The following is a 16890-nucleotide window of genomic DNA, read 5'->3' as shown; positions in this document are numbered from 1 at the left end:
TCTCATCTTATTTTACAAAATATATCATCAAAAAAACTATATATTGAGTAAAAATGTTAATATCTGCTTAACAAGGGAGAGATTAGTAGAAATTAGAGCAATATGAGTTTAAGTCTTAAACTGAGTTCTTTATTCACCCTCATAAATTACTTCATAACTATTCAGAATCACTGCTTCTACTTTCCAAACTCTTTAGGAGGAACATGTTCAACAGACCTGTTTAGGAAATTCACATTCTCATGCTTTATATCTAAGCCTATACTTTTCCTTCTCCTGATCAGCAGGAATATTTCCTTTACCCATTTTGTACCACAAACTGATGGAAGAACATGCCTTAACTGTAATATTGTGTCCTCCTTTTACAAAGAACTAAAAACAAAATAACACTTTTCACTATGACATTTATCTTTTTTCCCTAATTTTAGGTGTTTAGACTTATCTATCCATTCATTCATAAAAGCTTAATCCTAAATTTCAGGTAATAACTGCCACCAAGTGGTGGTGGTGATGCCTCATCCTCCCCAAAATTCAATTATTTTTGCTTTGAGAGGAAATTATGTTTGATTAATCAATTTTTCCATTCCATGTCACAAATTTACCATAATCAGTAGACCTAAAAAATATACATTGCCACATGTCTATTTTAAAGCATGTTTTAAACTATTAGCAAGATACTGATACTTACTCATTAGTCCTTTTCATTTATTACTCTTTATAGGGAAAAGTATAGCTATTTTCTTCCTTATTACCACCTTGCAAATTGAGAAGTATCTCAGTGTTACATAAAAAGTCTTTCTTGAGCAATATTAGCTCAGGATATAATGAGGTTTTCCAAGGCCTTCTTTGAAAACAGCTATTTAAAATATGATATTCTGTGTGAAACAAGTTAAATTTAAAATTTTAAAAGCAACTATTTCACTTTAGTCAGTGCAGAATTTTAGCTCTCCTTTAAAAAACACTACAGTTTTAATACACATTTAAATGTGACAAGTTGCAAATAATAACATTTCTAAATTTTTAATAAACTATCTCAATTTGACATTCAAGTCAATCCCTATCCCATTTTGTTTTGTTTCTCTTAACCACAGCACAAATACTTTAATTGGTAATTGGTTACTAGCAATACTACTATACAGATGATTCAGGATGATTCAAGAATTTTTAGAAAGATGATAGGATTTCTTTAAAGTGATCTTAACATTTTATTGCTATCCATACTGATGATTTATATAATGCAAATAATGGCTTGTGGTGATTATAAAGCATTCCAGAATTACAGACCAAGACTATACACTTGAAAAACCTGCTTTACATAAACTATACAATAGTATTTAGCTTAATACAGAAATTCAGTGCCAGGAGGCAAATCCAAATAGACTGTATTTAAAACCTCTGAAGTGTGACATTTCCCAGAGGGAACCAGCGCAGTCTTGCTAATAATTAGTGAAAGTACAACCAGAGATAGAAAATAAGAGCCTGAAAAATACTTTATAAAAAAATAATAAATACTACTACTAGATACAATCAGGTCTAAGCACAATTTTTAAATTGTGTTGTAGAAATACGCTAGGAATGTGATTTAAAAGTCAAGCAAAACGGGTAAAATAAATTTACAGAAGAAAGCAAGTTTACACATTAGTGTTAGACTGTTTTTGAATTACCTAGTAGACAAAACAGTTCAAGGGCTCACAGGCAAATGTAACACTTTTTTTATTTTTCACAGTTACTGCAATCAAATATTAATTTAATTCAGAAGTATTATATGCACAAACTACACTTGTAACAGCATGACCTTTTACTTGAAAAATAAAGGATGAAATATTACATTTACTTATTTACACACTGCCCATAACTGACAGCCTTTTTTTTAATGCTTTGTTTTCTAAAAGTTTTGTTGTTTTAAACGAAATATATTTGAAGAGACTGAACCAAAACAGTGCCACCCAGAAGTCACATCTTGTCATCAGCCATCATAAGGATTTAACTTCATCCTAAAGTATGTGCTCAGTCGTGCCTGACTCTTTGTGACCCCATGGACAGTAGCCCACCAGGCTCCTCTGTCCATGGGATTCTCCAGGCAAGAATACTGGAGTGGGCTGCCATTCCCATCTCCAGGGGATCTTCCCAACGCAGGGACTGAACCCGTGTCTCCTATGATGGCATGTAGATTCTTTATCAAAGAGCCCCCTGGGAAGCACTTCATCTAAAGTATAAAGAGCATTAAAAAAACTATAAAACCCAATCTAGGTATTTTTAAATATAAAATTAGACTGCCATAATAAGGGAGTTTCCTTAAAAAAAGAAAAACAGTAAAGAGTGCACACTTTAAATTTTTTACTCACAGACCTGTAATGTGATATAAATTTTTTACACATTTCTTCTTTTCCTTTTGTAGACATGTTTCTCTCAAACAACCTCTTAAGGCCTTGTCATGAAAATCCTTGATCACATTTTATTGTTTAAATAAATGCACTTATTTTGGGAAGACATTTTAAGGTAATCATTTCCACTGCTTAAATAACTTCTCTTGAGGTAGAGGTAATTTCTACTTAGATCTCTACCTTTTATGTAAGACCAACACTGGCTTCTGTGTGTAACTTACTACATTTTACCTATAGTCATTCTCCTTAAAGATGCAATATTATTTTTAAAAAACACTACTAGGTACTTTATATTGAAAAATAGAAGGACGAATTTAGAACTCTGACCTTGGAAATAATATATCCAGGTACAGCTCTGCAAATCAGTCTTTTCATAAGTGCAGATCAACTAGAATATAACTGACTTTCACAGTTTTTTATTAATTGTTCTTCAGTGTAGTACTGATCTGACATCAGGCCTAGTAGGATTACATTTCATTCTAACTCACTGGGTTTTATACAAAAGGCTTTAAGAGAGCTTTAATAAAATATTAATCTGTATAAAATATTAATCTTCTCTAGCTTATAGTTCTTAGCATTAAAGATGTCTGTTATACTGAACATTAATCCTATTACCCAAAGATGCAGTTCAGATTTTATTTCATTAAGTCACTGCCTTTTTTGCTACTGAATACTGCCAAAATCCAGTGAAAAGGCACGTTAAGAAGCCATGCTCCACTTGCTTCATAGAGAGGTTCAATGAAACCGCTGGTTCATTAGACACTTGGTTGGCTATTCTTCCTTTGAGTGAATAAACCTTCACCTGCTCTTTCACTGTGACTACTTACTTCCCAATGCTGGATCAAATACTAATGGATCCCAGTTTTTCATAACAGTAGTACCTACAGTAAGCAGAACGTGCATGTGTGTGTGCTAGATAATCTGTGTGTACACATGTAATCTGAAAAACTTAACAAATGTATGTTTAAAAAAAATGTATACCCAGTAAGTCCCTGTTTAATCCAATTTAATCTGCTCAATCAGCTATTTAAATTTTACTAGTTTTTAAAAGCAATATTGTACTGAATTCCCAATCCAAGATTCCTTTTATATTAATATATACATTGTAAATTAACTATCTTTCAGATGTAGAATTTCTTACATCATATTATGTGCAAAATAACTCTTAACCACAAAACTTTAAACAACTGCTACATCTAAAATCAGGCAACGTCCAACACTCCAGCAGCCACAAGTTGGCGTGAGAGCCAGTCCAATCCTTCATACAGTCCCATACCACTTCGAGCATCACAGCCCTGAATATACCAGCTTCGGCCACAGCACAATTTATGGAGACTAAGAAGCTCAGTGATTTCTTCTACTGACAGAGCTCCAGCAACATCCTAAAAGATACATACACATAAAAAAAAATTTTCATAAGTCTATGAAAATTAGCATTTTTGTAATTATTGCTATATACAATTCTGCTGGTATCATTTTAACAGAAGCCTAAATTCAACTTTCAGTAATTATTCAGAGATTAATGAATAGAATAGAAAAAGAATTGTTTTGGTTATAACAGTTTGTAAGAACAGTCTTGTAAAAAAATATTTGGCTGCATGAGCTCATAGGATCGTCACTGTGTCACGGGGGATCCTTCGTTGTAGCACATGGACTCCAGTTGTGGCACACAGTTTTAGCTGCTCCACGGCAGGGGGGATCTTAGTTCCCCACCCAGGGATCAAACCAGCATCCCCTGCACTGCAAGCCAGATTCTTAACCACTGGACCACCAGGCAATAGTCTGAAATCAATGAAGGCAATGAAATCAATGAAGGCTGTGCCCCCTGAATGAAAGATACTGCCCATGTCATTATAAGGCATCTACTTAAAAGGAAATTAATACAGGTATATCGTAAGAAATGGCTCTTACGTAGGGTTTATAAAGAGTTTATTAAACTCTCCCAGGGAATTCTCTGACAGTCCAGTGGTTAAGATTCAATACTTTCACTGCCAGGGACCCAGGTTCAGTCCCTACTCAGGGAACTAAGATCCTGTAAGATGTGCAGCAAGGCCAACAACAACAAAAACTCTCCAAACAGCCCTGAATACCCTTCTTTCCAGAAGCAACCAACAGTAACAACTGCTTTCATATTTTTCCAGAAAACTTCCATGCACACTCATGTAAAAGAACAGTACACACTCTAGTTTTTTTTTTCTTAACACATATATTGAAAATAAAGATACATTTCCATTATTAGAACAAGCAGAAAAAAATTTCCACCAGTATTTTTAACTTCTGTATTGCATTCTACTGTAGGTGTAACATAATTTTCTTAACCAGTCTTATACTGAATATTTAAACTGAAAATATGTGCTTATGTGCTATTACATATACATACACATGGATGTAAACATATTTTTAAATACATACACTTGCAAAATTATCTCTAAGACAACCTTAGGATACCTGTCTACAGAATACATTACTAGAGATTTACAGGGTAAAAGGGTATATGCATCTAAACCTTCGACAAAGTACTGCCATATTGCCCTCCAAGAAAATGTCTCACATTAATAACCACACCAGCAGTGTATCCACGCCTGAGGATTATCAAACATTTTCATCTTTAACAAGATGATAAGTGGAAAATGGTATTTCACTCTGCCTTATTTGCATATCTTTAATCATAATGTGAAGTATATCAGTTCTTAATAGCTTGCCTTTTTTTCAAATTAAGGGAAAAATCCTTACTGTCTATCCAACTCTTCCTGCTTATGACATCTAAGCCACTTTATTGCACTAAAAAAAAAGCATTCTTATCCTCCTAGAAGCTGTCTCAAAATCTAAGAATCTTCAGCTGCCACAGTTTGAAAGTATCAGTTCTTCAGCGCTCAGCATTCTTTATGGTCCAACTCTCACATCTGTACATGGCACCCCATTCCAGTACTTTTGCCTGGAAAATCCCATGGACAGAGGAGCATGGTAGGCTGCATGCAGTCCATGGGGTCGCTAGAGTCGGACACGACTGAGCGACTTCACTTTCACTTTTCACTTTCATGCATTGGAGGAGGAAATGGCAACCCACTCCAGTGTTCTTGCCTGGAGAATCCCAGGGACGGGGGAGCCTGGTGGGCTGCCGTCTATGGGGTCGCACAGAGTTGGACACGACTGAAGCGACTTAGCAGCAGCACTGAAAAAATCATAGCTCTGACTAGCTGAACCTTTGTTAGGAAAGTGCTATCCCTGCTTTTTAATAAGTCATCTAGATTTTCAAAGCTTTTCTTCCAAGGAGCAAGCATCTTTTAATTTTGTGGCTGCAGTTATTGTCCACAGTAATTCTGGAGCCCAAGAAAATAAAATTTGTCACTGTATCCTGTCTATTTTGTCTTCCTGTTTTTCCCTATTTGCCATGAAGTGATGTTCTCAGTTTTTTGAACGTTGAGTTTTAAACCAGCGTTTTCACTCTTCTCTTTCACCCTCATCAAAAGCTCTTTAGTTCCTCTTTGCTTTCTGCCATTAGAGTGGTGTCATCTGCATATCTGAGGTTGTTGATATTTCTCCCATCAACCTTGATTCCAGTTTGTGAGTCATCCAGCCTGGCGTTTCGCATGATGTGACAACATACAGCTTGGAGTACTCCTTTCTCAATCTGGAACCAGTCTGTTGTTCCATGTCTGGTTCTAACTGTTGCTTCTTGTCCTGATACAGGTTTCTCAGGAGACAGGTAAGGTGGTTTGGTATTCCCAGCTCTTTAAGAATTTTCACAGTTTGCTGTGATTCACACAGCAAAGGCTTTAGCATAGTCAGTGAAGCAGAAGTAGATATTTTTTTGGAATTCTTTTGCTTTATTCTGTGATCGAATGGATGTTGGCAATTTGATCTCTGGTTCCTCTGCCTTTTCTAAATCCTACTTGTACATGTGGAAGTTCTCGATTCACGTACTGTTGAAGCCTGGCCTGAAGGATTTTGAGCATTACCTTGCTAGCCTGTGAAATGAGTGCAACCATATAGTAGTTTGACCATTCTTTGGCATAACCTTTCTTTGGGACTGGAATGAAAACTGACCTTTCCAGTCCTGTGGCCACTGCTGAATTTTTCAAATTTGCTGGCATATTGGTCTCCACGATGCTCTCTAAAAATACTCATGTTTTTATTTTTTCTGTCTGTAGTGTTCTTTCCTTCACATACTAACTCAAAGTATTATCTATAATTTCAATTCAAATCCTACTTTTTATAAATCTTAGAGAATACAACCTTTAGAACTACTCTATAATTTTCCATAATACTTTATATTAATATCACTGAAGTCACTTAGCAGTCTTCTTATTAATCTGCACTTAGCAGTATTAGAAATAAACACTTAACATGCAAACCTAAATACATATGAGTTTCTACCTTATTTCTTTCTGTATACTCCAAGGTACCAAGTATGGCACCTTCCATATAGACTGCATTCAAAATACAGCAGAAACTTTATATCTACTGAGTTATTTCTCTCAAAATCTTAACAGTTACCTTATAATGTGGAATGCTAAAATAAATATTCTGAAATACAAATGTATTACCTGTTTGTTAGCAAAAATCAGGAGTAAAGCATCTCGGAGTTCTTTTTCTGTTAACAACTTTGCAAGTTCACTGTGTGCTTCACTAACTCTGTCTCTATGACTGCTATCAACAACAAATACAACAGCTATCAAAAAAAACAAAAATATTCATTTAGTCACTTGTTTAATTTCAGTAAGTGGGCTAAATATTTTAATGTTATATTATGGTGAGTCTACCATCATTATTTTCACAGGAAGGCTGCCTATTATAGGAGCACCTAGCAATAATTAATGATACGATCTCAAGCAGTTCACCTAACTTTTGGTCTATTTTTTCCCCATCTATAACAGGATTTACAACATTTGCACTACCAAACACATATTGCTTTGCATATCATTTAATATTTTTCTCTTAATGAATGAAAATGTACCTCTCATGATCTACCTACTGATGCTACTTCTTTGATTACTTTGATTACTCTACTTCCTTTACCAAAAGATAGTCTTTTAAAAATAAATAAATCACCAACTTTATCTCTCCAAGGTATTCTCTTTAGGTGCCCGGCACAGCACTTTCCATAATTTTACTCAAAATACACAGCAGAAACTTCATGAATATGTACTGAATTAACTGTCTTTTGAAATCTTTCCAGCTATCTAATGGCAGCTAAACATCCTAGGCTTTCAACCATTCCTCATGTTCAAAATTCCATTTCTTCCCCTTAATCACTGGCTCATACTAACCTAATATCAAAAATTTCAAAGTAAAAATTATCTAGTCTTTCTTCTAGGTGGAAAACAGGATGATATATGGACAGAGAGTATGATAAACATAAGCTTTATGCTGGGGTACAGGAGACAAAATGTACAATTCATTTATGTGAATAAATGCTAAGTGGAATGTATGTCACATAACACAGTTTGGTTAAAATCAAACCACTATGGGTTCTTCTGCTGATGATAACTAATTGTGAATGCAAATAAAGGAGTGGAGGAGTGGAGCTATTGAGAGATTATAATGGGATAAATGTTGAGTTGAATTGAATTGAATAGAGCAACAGAACTATACACCACAAATTCTACCCTATACCATAGTATTGCCAATGATTATACTCATATAAACACTAATAATACTCTTTGTTAAGAATACCAAGAGGAAAGTACCCTTAATTGCTTACATGTATAAGATAAATATTAAGTTATGGTTTTTCATGAAATATACCAGAGTATATATCCCAGTCTATCTCACTTAATTTTCTTAATAGTGTGGGGCATGCTACCAATATGTAATAATATGATCATATATTTAATCAATGCTAAAATATCAGCTTTATTAGCTAAATCAATGCACTGAAAACTGGACTGATATTCTAAAAATTTGAAAAATTAAGATGTAATTTTTACACTCTTACCTTGAGTATTAAGGTAATAATGTTTCCACAATGGTCTTAATTTGTGTTTTCCACCTACATCCCAAATGGTGAACTTTAGATTTTTATATTCTACCGTTTCCACATTAAAACCTGTTAAAAAAACAAAACAAAAAAAAAAAAAACTTACTTTAATACTGACTTATGAGTGACACACCAAAAACAGGCAACCCCATTTGTACCTGTGACTTACAAATCATCTTCATACAGCACTATCTAACCAACTCCACTTGTAATAAACATACAGGGGGAAATGTATACCTTTAACCAGGGCTAGCCCTCTAATCCAGTAGAGTCCTTAAGACCTTGACAGCTGAGTACCAGCTCTGCAACACTACCACCTCCTCATCCCTAATTTTCAGCCAGAGTCATCAATATTTTATTCCTTCCAACTGTCCCACCAATATTCTATTATATCTTACTATCCCCCCTCAATCCACATTTCAATCCCACAGTCACTGAACCTTGCATTTTTCCTCTGAAATGCTGATGTCTTACAGCCAATCTCCACATCAGATGGGCATAAAGTAAGGCCCTGAGAACTCATCTGTAAGTTAGGGTTTTTTTCCTATAAAATATTCATTAAGGTAAAAGCAATATGCATACTCACCAATTGTTGGAATAGGCTGCATGAACTCATCCTGTTTTAATTTAAACAAAATAGTAGTTTTTCCAGCACCATCTAATCCTAATGTAACAACTCGAATTTCCATTTTGGGTCCAATGTGAACTCTATTGTCCTAAAATTTTTTAAAAAATAAATCTTTTAATTTTGATATGGAGTAAAAGTACTAGCACTTACACTTTTATTTATAAAAAACCTTTGTTAATTACTTTGTCTCCTACTCATTCCTCAATCCATTAAAATCAGTTATATTCCCATATTAAAATACCCTGATTCTGATATTTACAAAGAGGAAATGTATCCTCACTGCTTTATTAAATCTTGGCTTAATAAAACTTATTACATACTATGTAAGCTAAAACACACACACACACACACACACACACACACACTTATTTTTCCCAGATTTTCTAGCTCAACTGAATCTTCTTTAAATAAGATTTTTCATGCTGTGCTAAATATATTAATTAAAAATAAAAAGTGATGCTTACTTCCTATAAGTATTCACTGTTAACAATTTCACATGTATCCCTCCAGACATCTTCCTGTGCATCATACACTGGTTGACATACACAAGGCAGACACACTTAAAAAAAAAAAATACACACTGCAACTCACTTTTTACACTCAATAGTACCTTACAGAATCCTTTCATTTCAAACATATAAAACTACTTTTTTTCTTTCAATTGCTTTATTATATTCCATTTACCATTTGACCAATCCCCATTGACAAATATTTGATCATCTCTGATTTTTTTATATTATAAATAATACTGCAATGAACATACTTGTTCAATTTCTAGCTGCATGACTACTCTGCCTCACTTCCCCCATGTATAAAATGGGCATTAAAAATAGACTAAAGTCCTAGAGGGGTGGGATGGGGTAGCAATGTGGAAAGGAAGTTCAAGAGGGAGGGGACACATGCATACCTATGAGTGATTCATGTTGATATATGGAAGAAACCAACACAATATTGCAAAGCAATTATCCTTCAATTAATTTTTTAAATAGACCAAACTTACATAGGATTTTTGCAAGAATTAATTTTTTAAAACATGGGTAATTTGGACTCATGGATTTGGGAGAGAAAAAAACAATAAAGAAAAGTGAAAAGACCCTACGAGACACATCGGACTGGGAGTCTCAGAAGGAGAATACAGAAATAAAGGGGCAAAGAGATCTTACCTGAAGATATAATGGCTGAAAACTTCCTAATCTGAGGAAAGAAATGGACATAAAAATCCTAGCTCAATGCATTCCAACTAGGATAAATGCAAAGAGACCCACATTAAGATACATTATAACCCAACTGTCAAAATTCAAAAACAGATAATCTTGAAAGCAACAAGAAAAAATGACTAATCACAGAAAGGGAGCTTCCATAAGACTATCAACAAATTTCTCAGCAAAAACACTGCAGGCCAGAAGGAATGGGATGATATAGTCAAAGTGTTGAAAGAAAAAGGCTTCAACCAGGAATGCTATATATAGCAAAACTGTCCTTCAAAAATGATGGGGGAAAAAAATCAAGATTTTCCTAGAAAAACAAAAGCTGAGGAAGTCATTATCACTAGACTTGCTCAAAAAGAAAAGCTAAAGGAGTCCTTCAAACTGAAATTGTCAGCAATATGAAGTCATATGAAAATCTAAAATGGTAACAATAACTACAGGGACAAATAGTAACCTGCATTATTATAATTTGGGTGAATAAATTTAATTCTTCATGGAAATGAAATAACAAACACATTAAAAGAAACTATAAGCCTGTGCTAATAAGTATACAGTATATAAAGATATAATTTGTGACATCAATAACATAAAGTACAGGGGGTGGAGCTGTGGAGAAATAGAATTTTTGTATGCAATTGAAGTTAAATTGTTATCAATTTAAAACAGAATGTTACAACTAAGATATTTTATGTAATTGTAACGGTAACTTCAAACACACACACAAAAATCCATAGAATATAAACAAAAGGAAATGAGAAGGAACTCAAACCATGACACTAAAAAAAAAAAAAAATCAATAAAACATAAAAGGCAATGAAAGAGGAAAGGTAAAACAAAAAAAAGTATCAAGTTAGGCAGAAAATGAACAAAATGACAATCGTAAGGGTTTACCTAACAATAATTACTTTAAATATAAATAGACTTAACTCTCCACTCAAAAGACATACTGTGACCTAATGGGTGAAAAACCAAGATCTAAAAATATTCTGTTTACAAAAGAGATTCACTTTATGTCTAAGGAAACACACGTTTGAAAGTGAAAGGATGGTAAAAATGCTAATTTCTTTGGGATGCAAATCATACCCAAAAAAAAGCAGGGCTGGCTATCCTAATATCAGACAAAATAGATTTTTAAGTCAGAAACTGTCAGAGACAAGTTCATTATATAATGGAAAAATGGAAGGTTTATAAAGAATATATAATAATTCTAAATATCTGGATTATAAACAAATAGAGTAAAGCCCTAAACATAAGAACCAAAGCTATAAAACTCATAGAACAGCAGAAAAGCTTCATGACACTGGATTTAGCAATGATTTTCTTGGATATGACATAAAAAACAATCAACAGAAGCAAAAATAGATAAATGGGACTAGATCAATGTTAAAAGCTTTTGTGAATCAGAGGACACAATCAATAGAGTGAAGAAGAAAACTACAGAATGGGAGAAGATAGTTGCAAATCATGTGTCTGATAATGGATTCATATACAGAATATATAAAGGACTCCTACAACTCAACAACAAAAAGTCAGACAGAAACAGAAAAACAGGCAAAAGGACTTGTAAAAAATTCTCCACAGAACTGACCAAGAAGCACATGAAAAGATGCTTAACATCACTGATCATCAGAGAAATGCAAATCAATACCACAATAAGATATCACTTTACACCAATCAGGATGGCTACTATCAAAAACAAAACAGATAAGAATAAGTGAAAATGTGGAGAAACTGGAATCCTCATGCACTTTTGGTGGGATTTAGATCATGTGATGCAACGCTAAGCAAAGAGTATGACATTTCCTCAGAAAATTAAAAACAGAACTACTATATGAACCATTAGTGCCACTTCTGGTATTTATCCAAAAGAACTGGAAACAAAGCCTGAAAGAGATGTCTATACAATCATGTTCACAGCAGCACTATTCACAATAACCAAGAGGTAAAGTAACCCAAATACCCACTGATAGATGAATGTATACACAAAATGTGGCATATACAAACAATGAAATATTATTTAGACTTAAAAGGATATTCTGTCACATACTACATTACAGGTGAACTCTGAGGACATAATACTAAGTGAAATAAACCCAGTCACAAAAAGACAAATACTATCCATGTATACACTAAATTTAGAGTAGTCAAATTTAAAGAAACAGAAAGTAGAACAGTGGATACCAGCATATGACGAGAAGCAGGGAATAGGGGAGCAGTCGTTTATAAGGTATAGTTTAAGTTTTTCAAGATGAAAAATTTCTGGCAATGTTTCACACAATGTGTATATACTTAACGATACTGAACTATACACTTAAAAAATGGTTAAGATGGTAAAAAATTTTGTGTTTTTTACCAGAATAAAAAAATGTACATACTTACAATCAAGTGCCTTGTAGATGTAAAAGGGAATGGAAAAGGTCACTATATACTGCTAAGGAGTGACCTCTAGGATGTACCCTCAAATCAAAATGCAAGGTGGAGAAGTGAGTACAGTACTCTACCTTTAAATGGCTGGAGCGTACATGCAAACATATTTCTCTATTTTTTTAAATGATGAAAAAACTAAGAAAAATTCTTAATAGGTTTCTATGGAGAAGGGAAGAAAAGGATGGAGGGGTCAGGAATTTAAGTTAGACTTCACTGAATGTACTTTGCTTTGTAGATATGACTCCGGACCATGTGAATGCTTCACAATTTTAAAGGCACTCAAAAAAAGCAAAATGAAACACATGTACCTTTTGAAATTAGGGGTATCCACTTGAAAAGAGACCAAAACATATCAAAAAATGCCAAATACAGTCTCAGACCTAAAAAAATTTATTTAACAATCTAGGAAATTTGAATACTAATTCAATAGTGGGTAATATTAAAGATGTATTTAATTTCTTAGGTGTGGTAATGGTATTTTGATCGTGTTTTAAAAATGATTTGATGTTGGGATGAAATATGTTGAGATTCGTTTCAAAATAACCTGGGAGATTGTAGGTAGAACGAGACTGGGAGAAGTGTAGGTGAAATAAAAGGTTTTTAACTGTTCAAATAGGTGGTGATGAGTACAGGAAGATTCATTACACCACCTTCTATTTTCCACTGATAAAGTTTTCTTTTTTAATCCTGTGGTTCATTAATTTCTTAGTTGTCTGTTCAAGCTAATTACCATGGAAGGTAAAACAATTATGATTTAATTGTGAACAATTATGTGTTCAAAAACACACCTAAAAATGAAGTACAGAATGCATTACCTTTGTAAAAGTGACAGGGATGCTGGCATCCAACTGAATGTGATCTGCAATTTCTGTAAACTGCTGCTGCTGCTTTTGCAATGTTTCCAGTAACCTTGTAATTTCTTGTTTTGCCAAGACAACTCTACAATCATCCTAGAAAGGAGATGATATTTCTTACAAACCTTTTAAAGAAACCAGGAAAAGAGATATCACTAAAACTCAAGAAAAGCTCATTTAACAGTATAGTATTCAAAGTTAGCTGCTGAAGATTCGATGCTTTTGAATTGTGGTGCTCGAGGAGAAGACTCTTTACAGCCCCTTGGACTGAAAGCAGATCAAACCAGTCAATTCTAAATGAAATCAACTGTGAATATTCACTGGAAGGACTCATGCTGAAGCTGAAGCTCTAATACTTTGGCCACCTGATGCAAAAAGTTAACTCACAGGAAAAGGCCTTGATGCTGGGAAAGACTGAATGCAAAAGGAGAAGAGGACAGCAGAGGATGAGATGGTTAGACAGCATCACTGACTCAACAGACACGAATCTGAGCAAACTCCAGGAGACAGTGGAGGACAGAGGATCTTGGCATGCTGTAATCCATGGGGTCGCAAGAGTTGCATATTTAACAACAAAAAAGTTAATTTATGTGTAAATCTGACTAAGATAACAATAGTCAGACATTAATAAATAATTTAAAAGCCCATCAACATAAGAATAGATAAATAATTTTATACTCACAAATGCAACACTATCACAATAAAAATGAACTACAATTACATTTTGACAAAATGAATTTCACATGAAATAAGAGTAGACATGACATGAAGAGTTCTTATTGTATTAATTACAATAATAATTGTAATAAGAATTATTATTATACAATAATATTGTATATATTAATATTGTATTAATATTATTAATTGTATATATAATTATTATATACAATAATAATTGTAATAAGAGTTATTATTATTATAAAAGTGGGTAATAATAATAATTACCACTTTTATTAATTACCAAAACAGGCAAAAACAAAGTATACATTAGAAATCAGGATAGTGGTTCATCCTTAGGAGGAAAGGCAGGTAGTTACTAGAAGAGAGTCTGAGGGGCTTCTGGGGTCCTGGTAATGCCCTGTTACTGGATCTGGATGCTGGTTACGTAGCAATGTCCAGTCCCAAAATGCAGCAAGTTGAATGCATATGCACATATTTCTATGTGTTTGTATATATATATACACACACATATATATAGTACTCCTATAAAAGTTTTTCACAATAATGAAAGATATACACGAATTGGTTCCAAAAACAAAGGACTAAAGGTCAAACTGTGATGTCTCTGTCTCACTCTAGAGTCCCAGGCTCTTTCCTTCCTGTTGCTCAAATATTATTCCAGAAATATTCTATACATATGCCAATGTATTCGTCATAAGATACAGATTTTCCAACAATATATAAGCTCCATGAAAGAAATAGCATTGTCAGTTTTTGCTCACTGCTGTATATTCATATGAAAAGAAACAAAGTGAAAGTTGCTCAGTAGTGTCCGACTCTTTGCGACGCCATGGACTATGCAGTCCATGGACTTCTCTAGGCCAGAATGCTGGAGTGGGTAGCCTCCCCCTTCTCCAGGGGATCTTCCCAACCCAGAGATCGAACCCAGGTCTCCTGCATTGCAGGTGGATTCTTTATAGCTGAGCCAAGAACAGCTGACTCAAGGGATTCCCTTGAGTCGGGAAGCCCAAGAACACGAGTGGGCAACCTATCCCTTCTCCAGGGGATCTTCCCAACCCAGGAATCAAACTGGGGTCTCCCGCATTGCAGGCGGATTCTTTACCAACTGAGCTAGGAGGGAAGCCATAGTCATATGAGGTGATAGCAATCTGGTTGTTCCAATCCCCAGAACAAAAACTTTGAAGTCCTTCTTGTCTTCTCCTTCCTCATTCTCACATGTACTTGTCAACAAATCCTACTAGATATCCAAAATCTGGGTACTTCTAGCCCCTACTATCCAAGCTACTATTCTCTATCACTTGGAATGCCACAATAGTCGCTAACTATTGAACTCCTTCCTTCTCCTTGCCATTCTTCATATCAGCCAGATCCTTTTAAGTAAGATTAAATCATTCTTGTGCTCAAAACCTCACAATGGCTTCTCCAATTCAATCAGTAAAAGTTAAAGTTCTTCCAACGGCCCAAAGGCTCTGCTTATATATAATTCCCTATTTTCTCTCATTTCAGCTCCTATTACTCTCTCCATCACTTATCACTATCCATTACGGCCATACTGCCCTCTTTTGCTGTTCCTCAAATACACAAGGCATGTCACCTTAGGGTTTTTGCACTAACCATTTCCTCAACTGAAATATTCTTCATTAAGAAGAGATAGTTCCCTTCACCTTCTTCCCATTTGAGTCTGAGTAAATCTCACCTTCTCTCAATGATGCTTCAGTTCACTTCAGTTCAGTTCAGTCACTCAGTCATGCCCGACTCTTTGCAACCCCATGAATCGCAGCACGCCAGGCCTCCCTGTCCATCACCAACTCCCAGAGTTCACTCAGACTCAAGTCCATCAAGTCAGTGATGCCATCCAGCCATCTCATCCTCTGTCGTCCCCTTCTCCTCCTGCCCTCAATCCCTCCCAGCATCAGAGTCTTTTCCAATGAGTCAACTCTTCGCATGAGGTGGCCAAAGTACTGGAGTTTCAGCTTCAGCATCGTTCCTTCCAAAGAAATCCCAGGGCTGATCTCCTTCAGAATGGACTGGTTGGATCTCCTTGCAGTCCAAGGGACCCTCAAGAGTCTTCTCCAACACCACAGTTCAAAAGCATCGATTCTTCGGCGCTCAGCTTTTTCACAGTCCAACTCTCATATCCACACATGACGACAGGAAAAACCATAGCCTTGACTAGACAGACCTTTGTTGGCAAATAATGTCTCTGCTTTTGAATATGCTATCTAGGTTGGGCATAACTTTCCTTCCAAGGAGTAAGTGTCTTTTAATTTCATGGCTGCAGTCACCACCTGCAGTGATTTTGGAGCCCAAAAAAATAAAGTCTGACACTGTTTCCACTGTTTCCCCATCTATTTCCCATGAAGTGATGGGACCGGATGCCATGATCTTCGTTTTCTGAATGTTAAGCTTTAGGCCAACTTTTTCACTCTCTACTTTCACTTTCATCAAGAGGCTTTTTAGTTCCTCTTCACTTTCTGCCGTAAGGGTGGTGTCATCTGCATATCTGAGGTTATTGATATTTCTCCCGGCAATCTTGATTCCAGCTTGTGTTTCTTCCAGTCCAGCATTTCTCATGATGTACTCTGCATATAAGTTAAGTAAGCAGGGTGACAATATACAGCCTTGACGTACTCCTTTTCCTATTTGGAACCAGTCTGTTGTTCCATGTCCAGTTCTAACTGTTGCTTCCTGACCTGTATACAGATTTCTCAAGAGGCAGGTCAGGTGGTCT

The 16890-nt window shown here is 35.1% G+C and overlaps 1 protein-coding gene across 3 annotated transcripts in view; it reads right to left on the bottom strand.

Moving 5' to 3' along the window:
- Positions 1 to 2319: 2319 nt before the first annotated feature.
- The window catches only part of TRIM23 (tripartite motif containing 23), a 35356-nt gene continuing 20785 nt past the window's right edge, over positions 2320 to 16890 (bottom strand). For all 3 annotated transcript variants that reach the window (XM_006074141.3, XM_025270467.2, XM_025270466.2), the window contains 5 exons: positions 13440 to 13574; positions 8948 to 9077; positions 8320 to 8430; positions 6929 to 7053; positions 2320 to 3763 (listed from right to left, as the gene is read on the bottom strand). In XM_006074141.3, the coding sequence (XP_006074203.2) occupies positions 3584 to 3763; positions 6929 to 7053; positions 8320 to 8430; positions 8948 to 9077; positions 13440 to 13574 (681 nt within the window). In that variant the 3' untranslated portion in view covers positions 2320 to 3583. The remainder of the gene's footprint in view (positions 3764 to 6928; positions 7054 to 8319; positions 8431 to 8947; positions 9078 to 13439; positions 13575 to 16890) is intronic.

This window comes from Bubalus bubalis, chromosome 19 (assembly GCF_019923935.1).
Source record: "Bubalus bubalis isolate 160015118507 breed Murrah chromosome 19, NDDB_SH_1, whole genome shotgun sequence".
Classification (NCBI taxonomy): Eukaryota; Metazoa; Chordata; class Mammalia; order Artiodactyla; family Bovidae; genus Bubalus; species Bubalus bubalis.
This window is presented reverse-complemented; position numbering and strand designations above follow the sequence as displayed.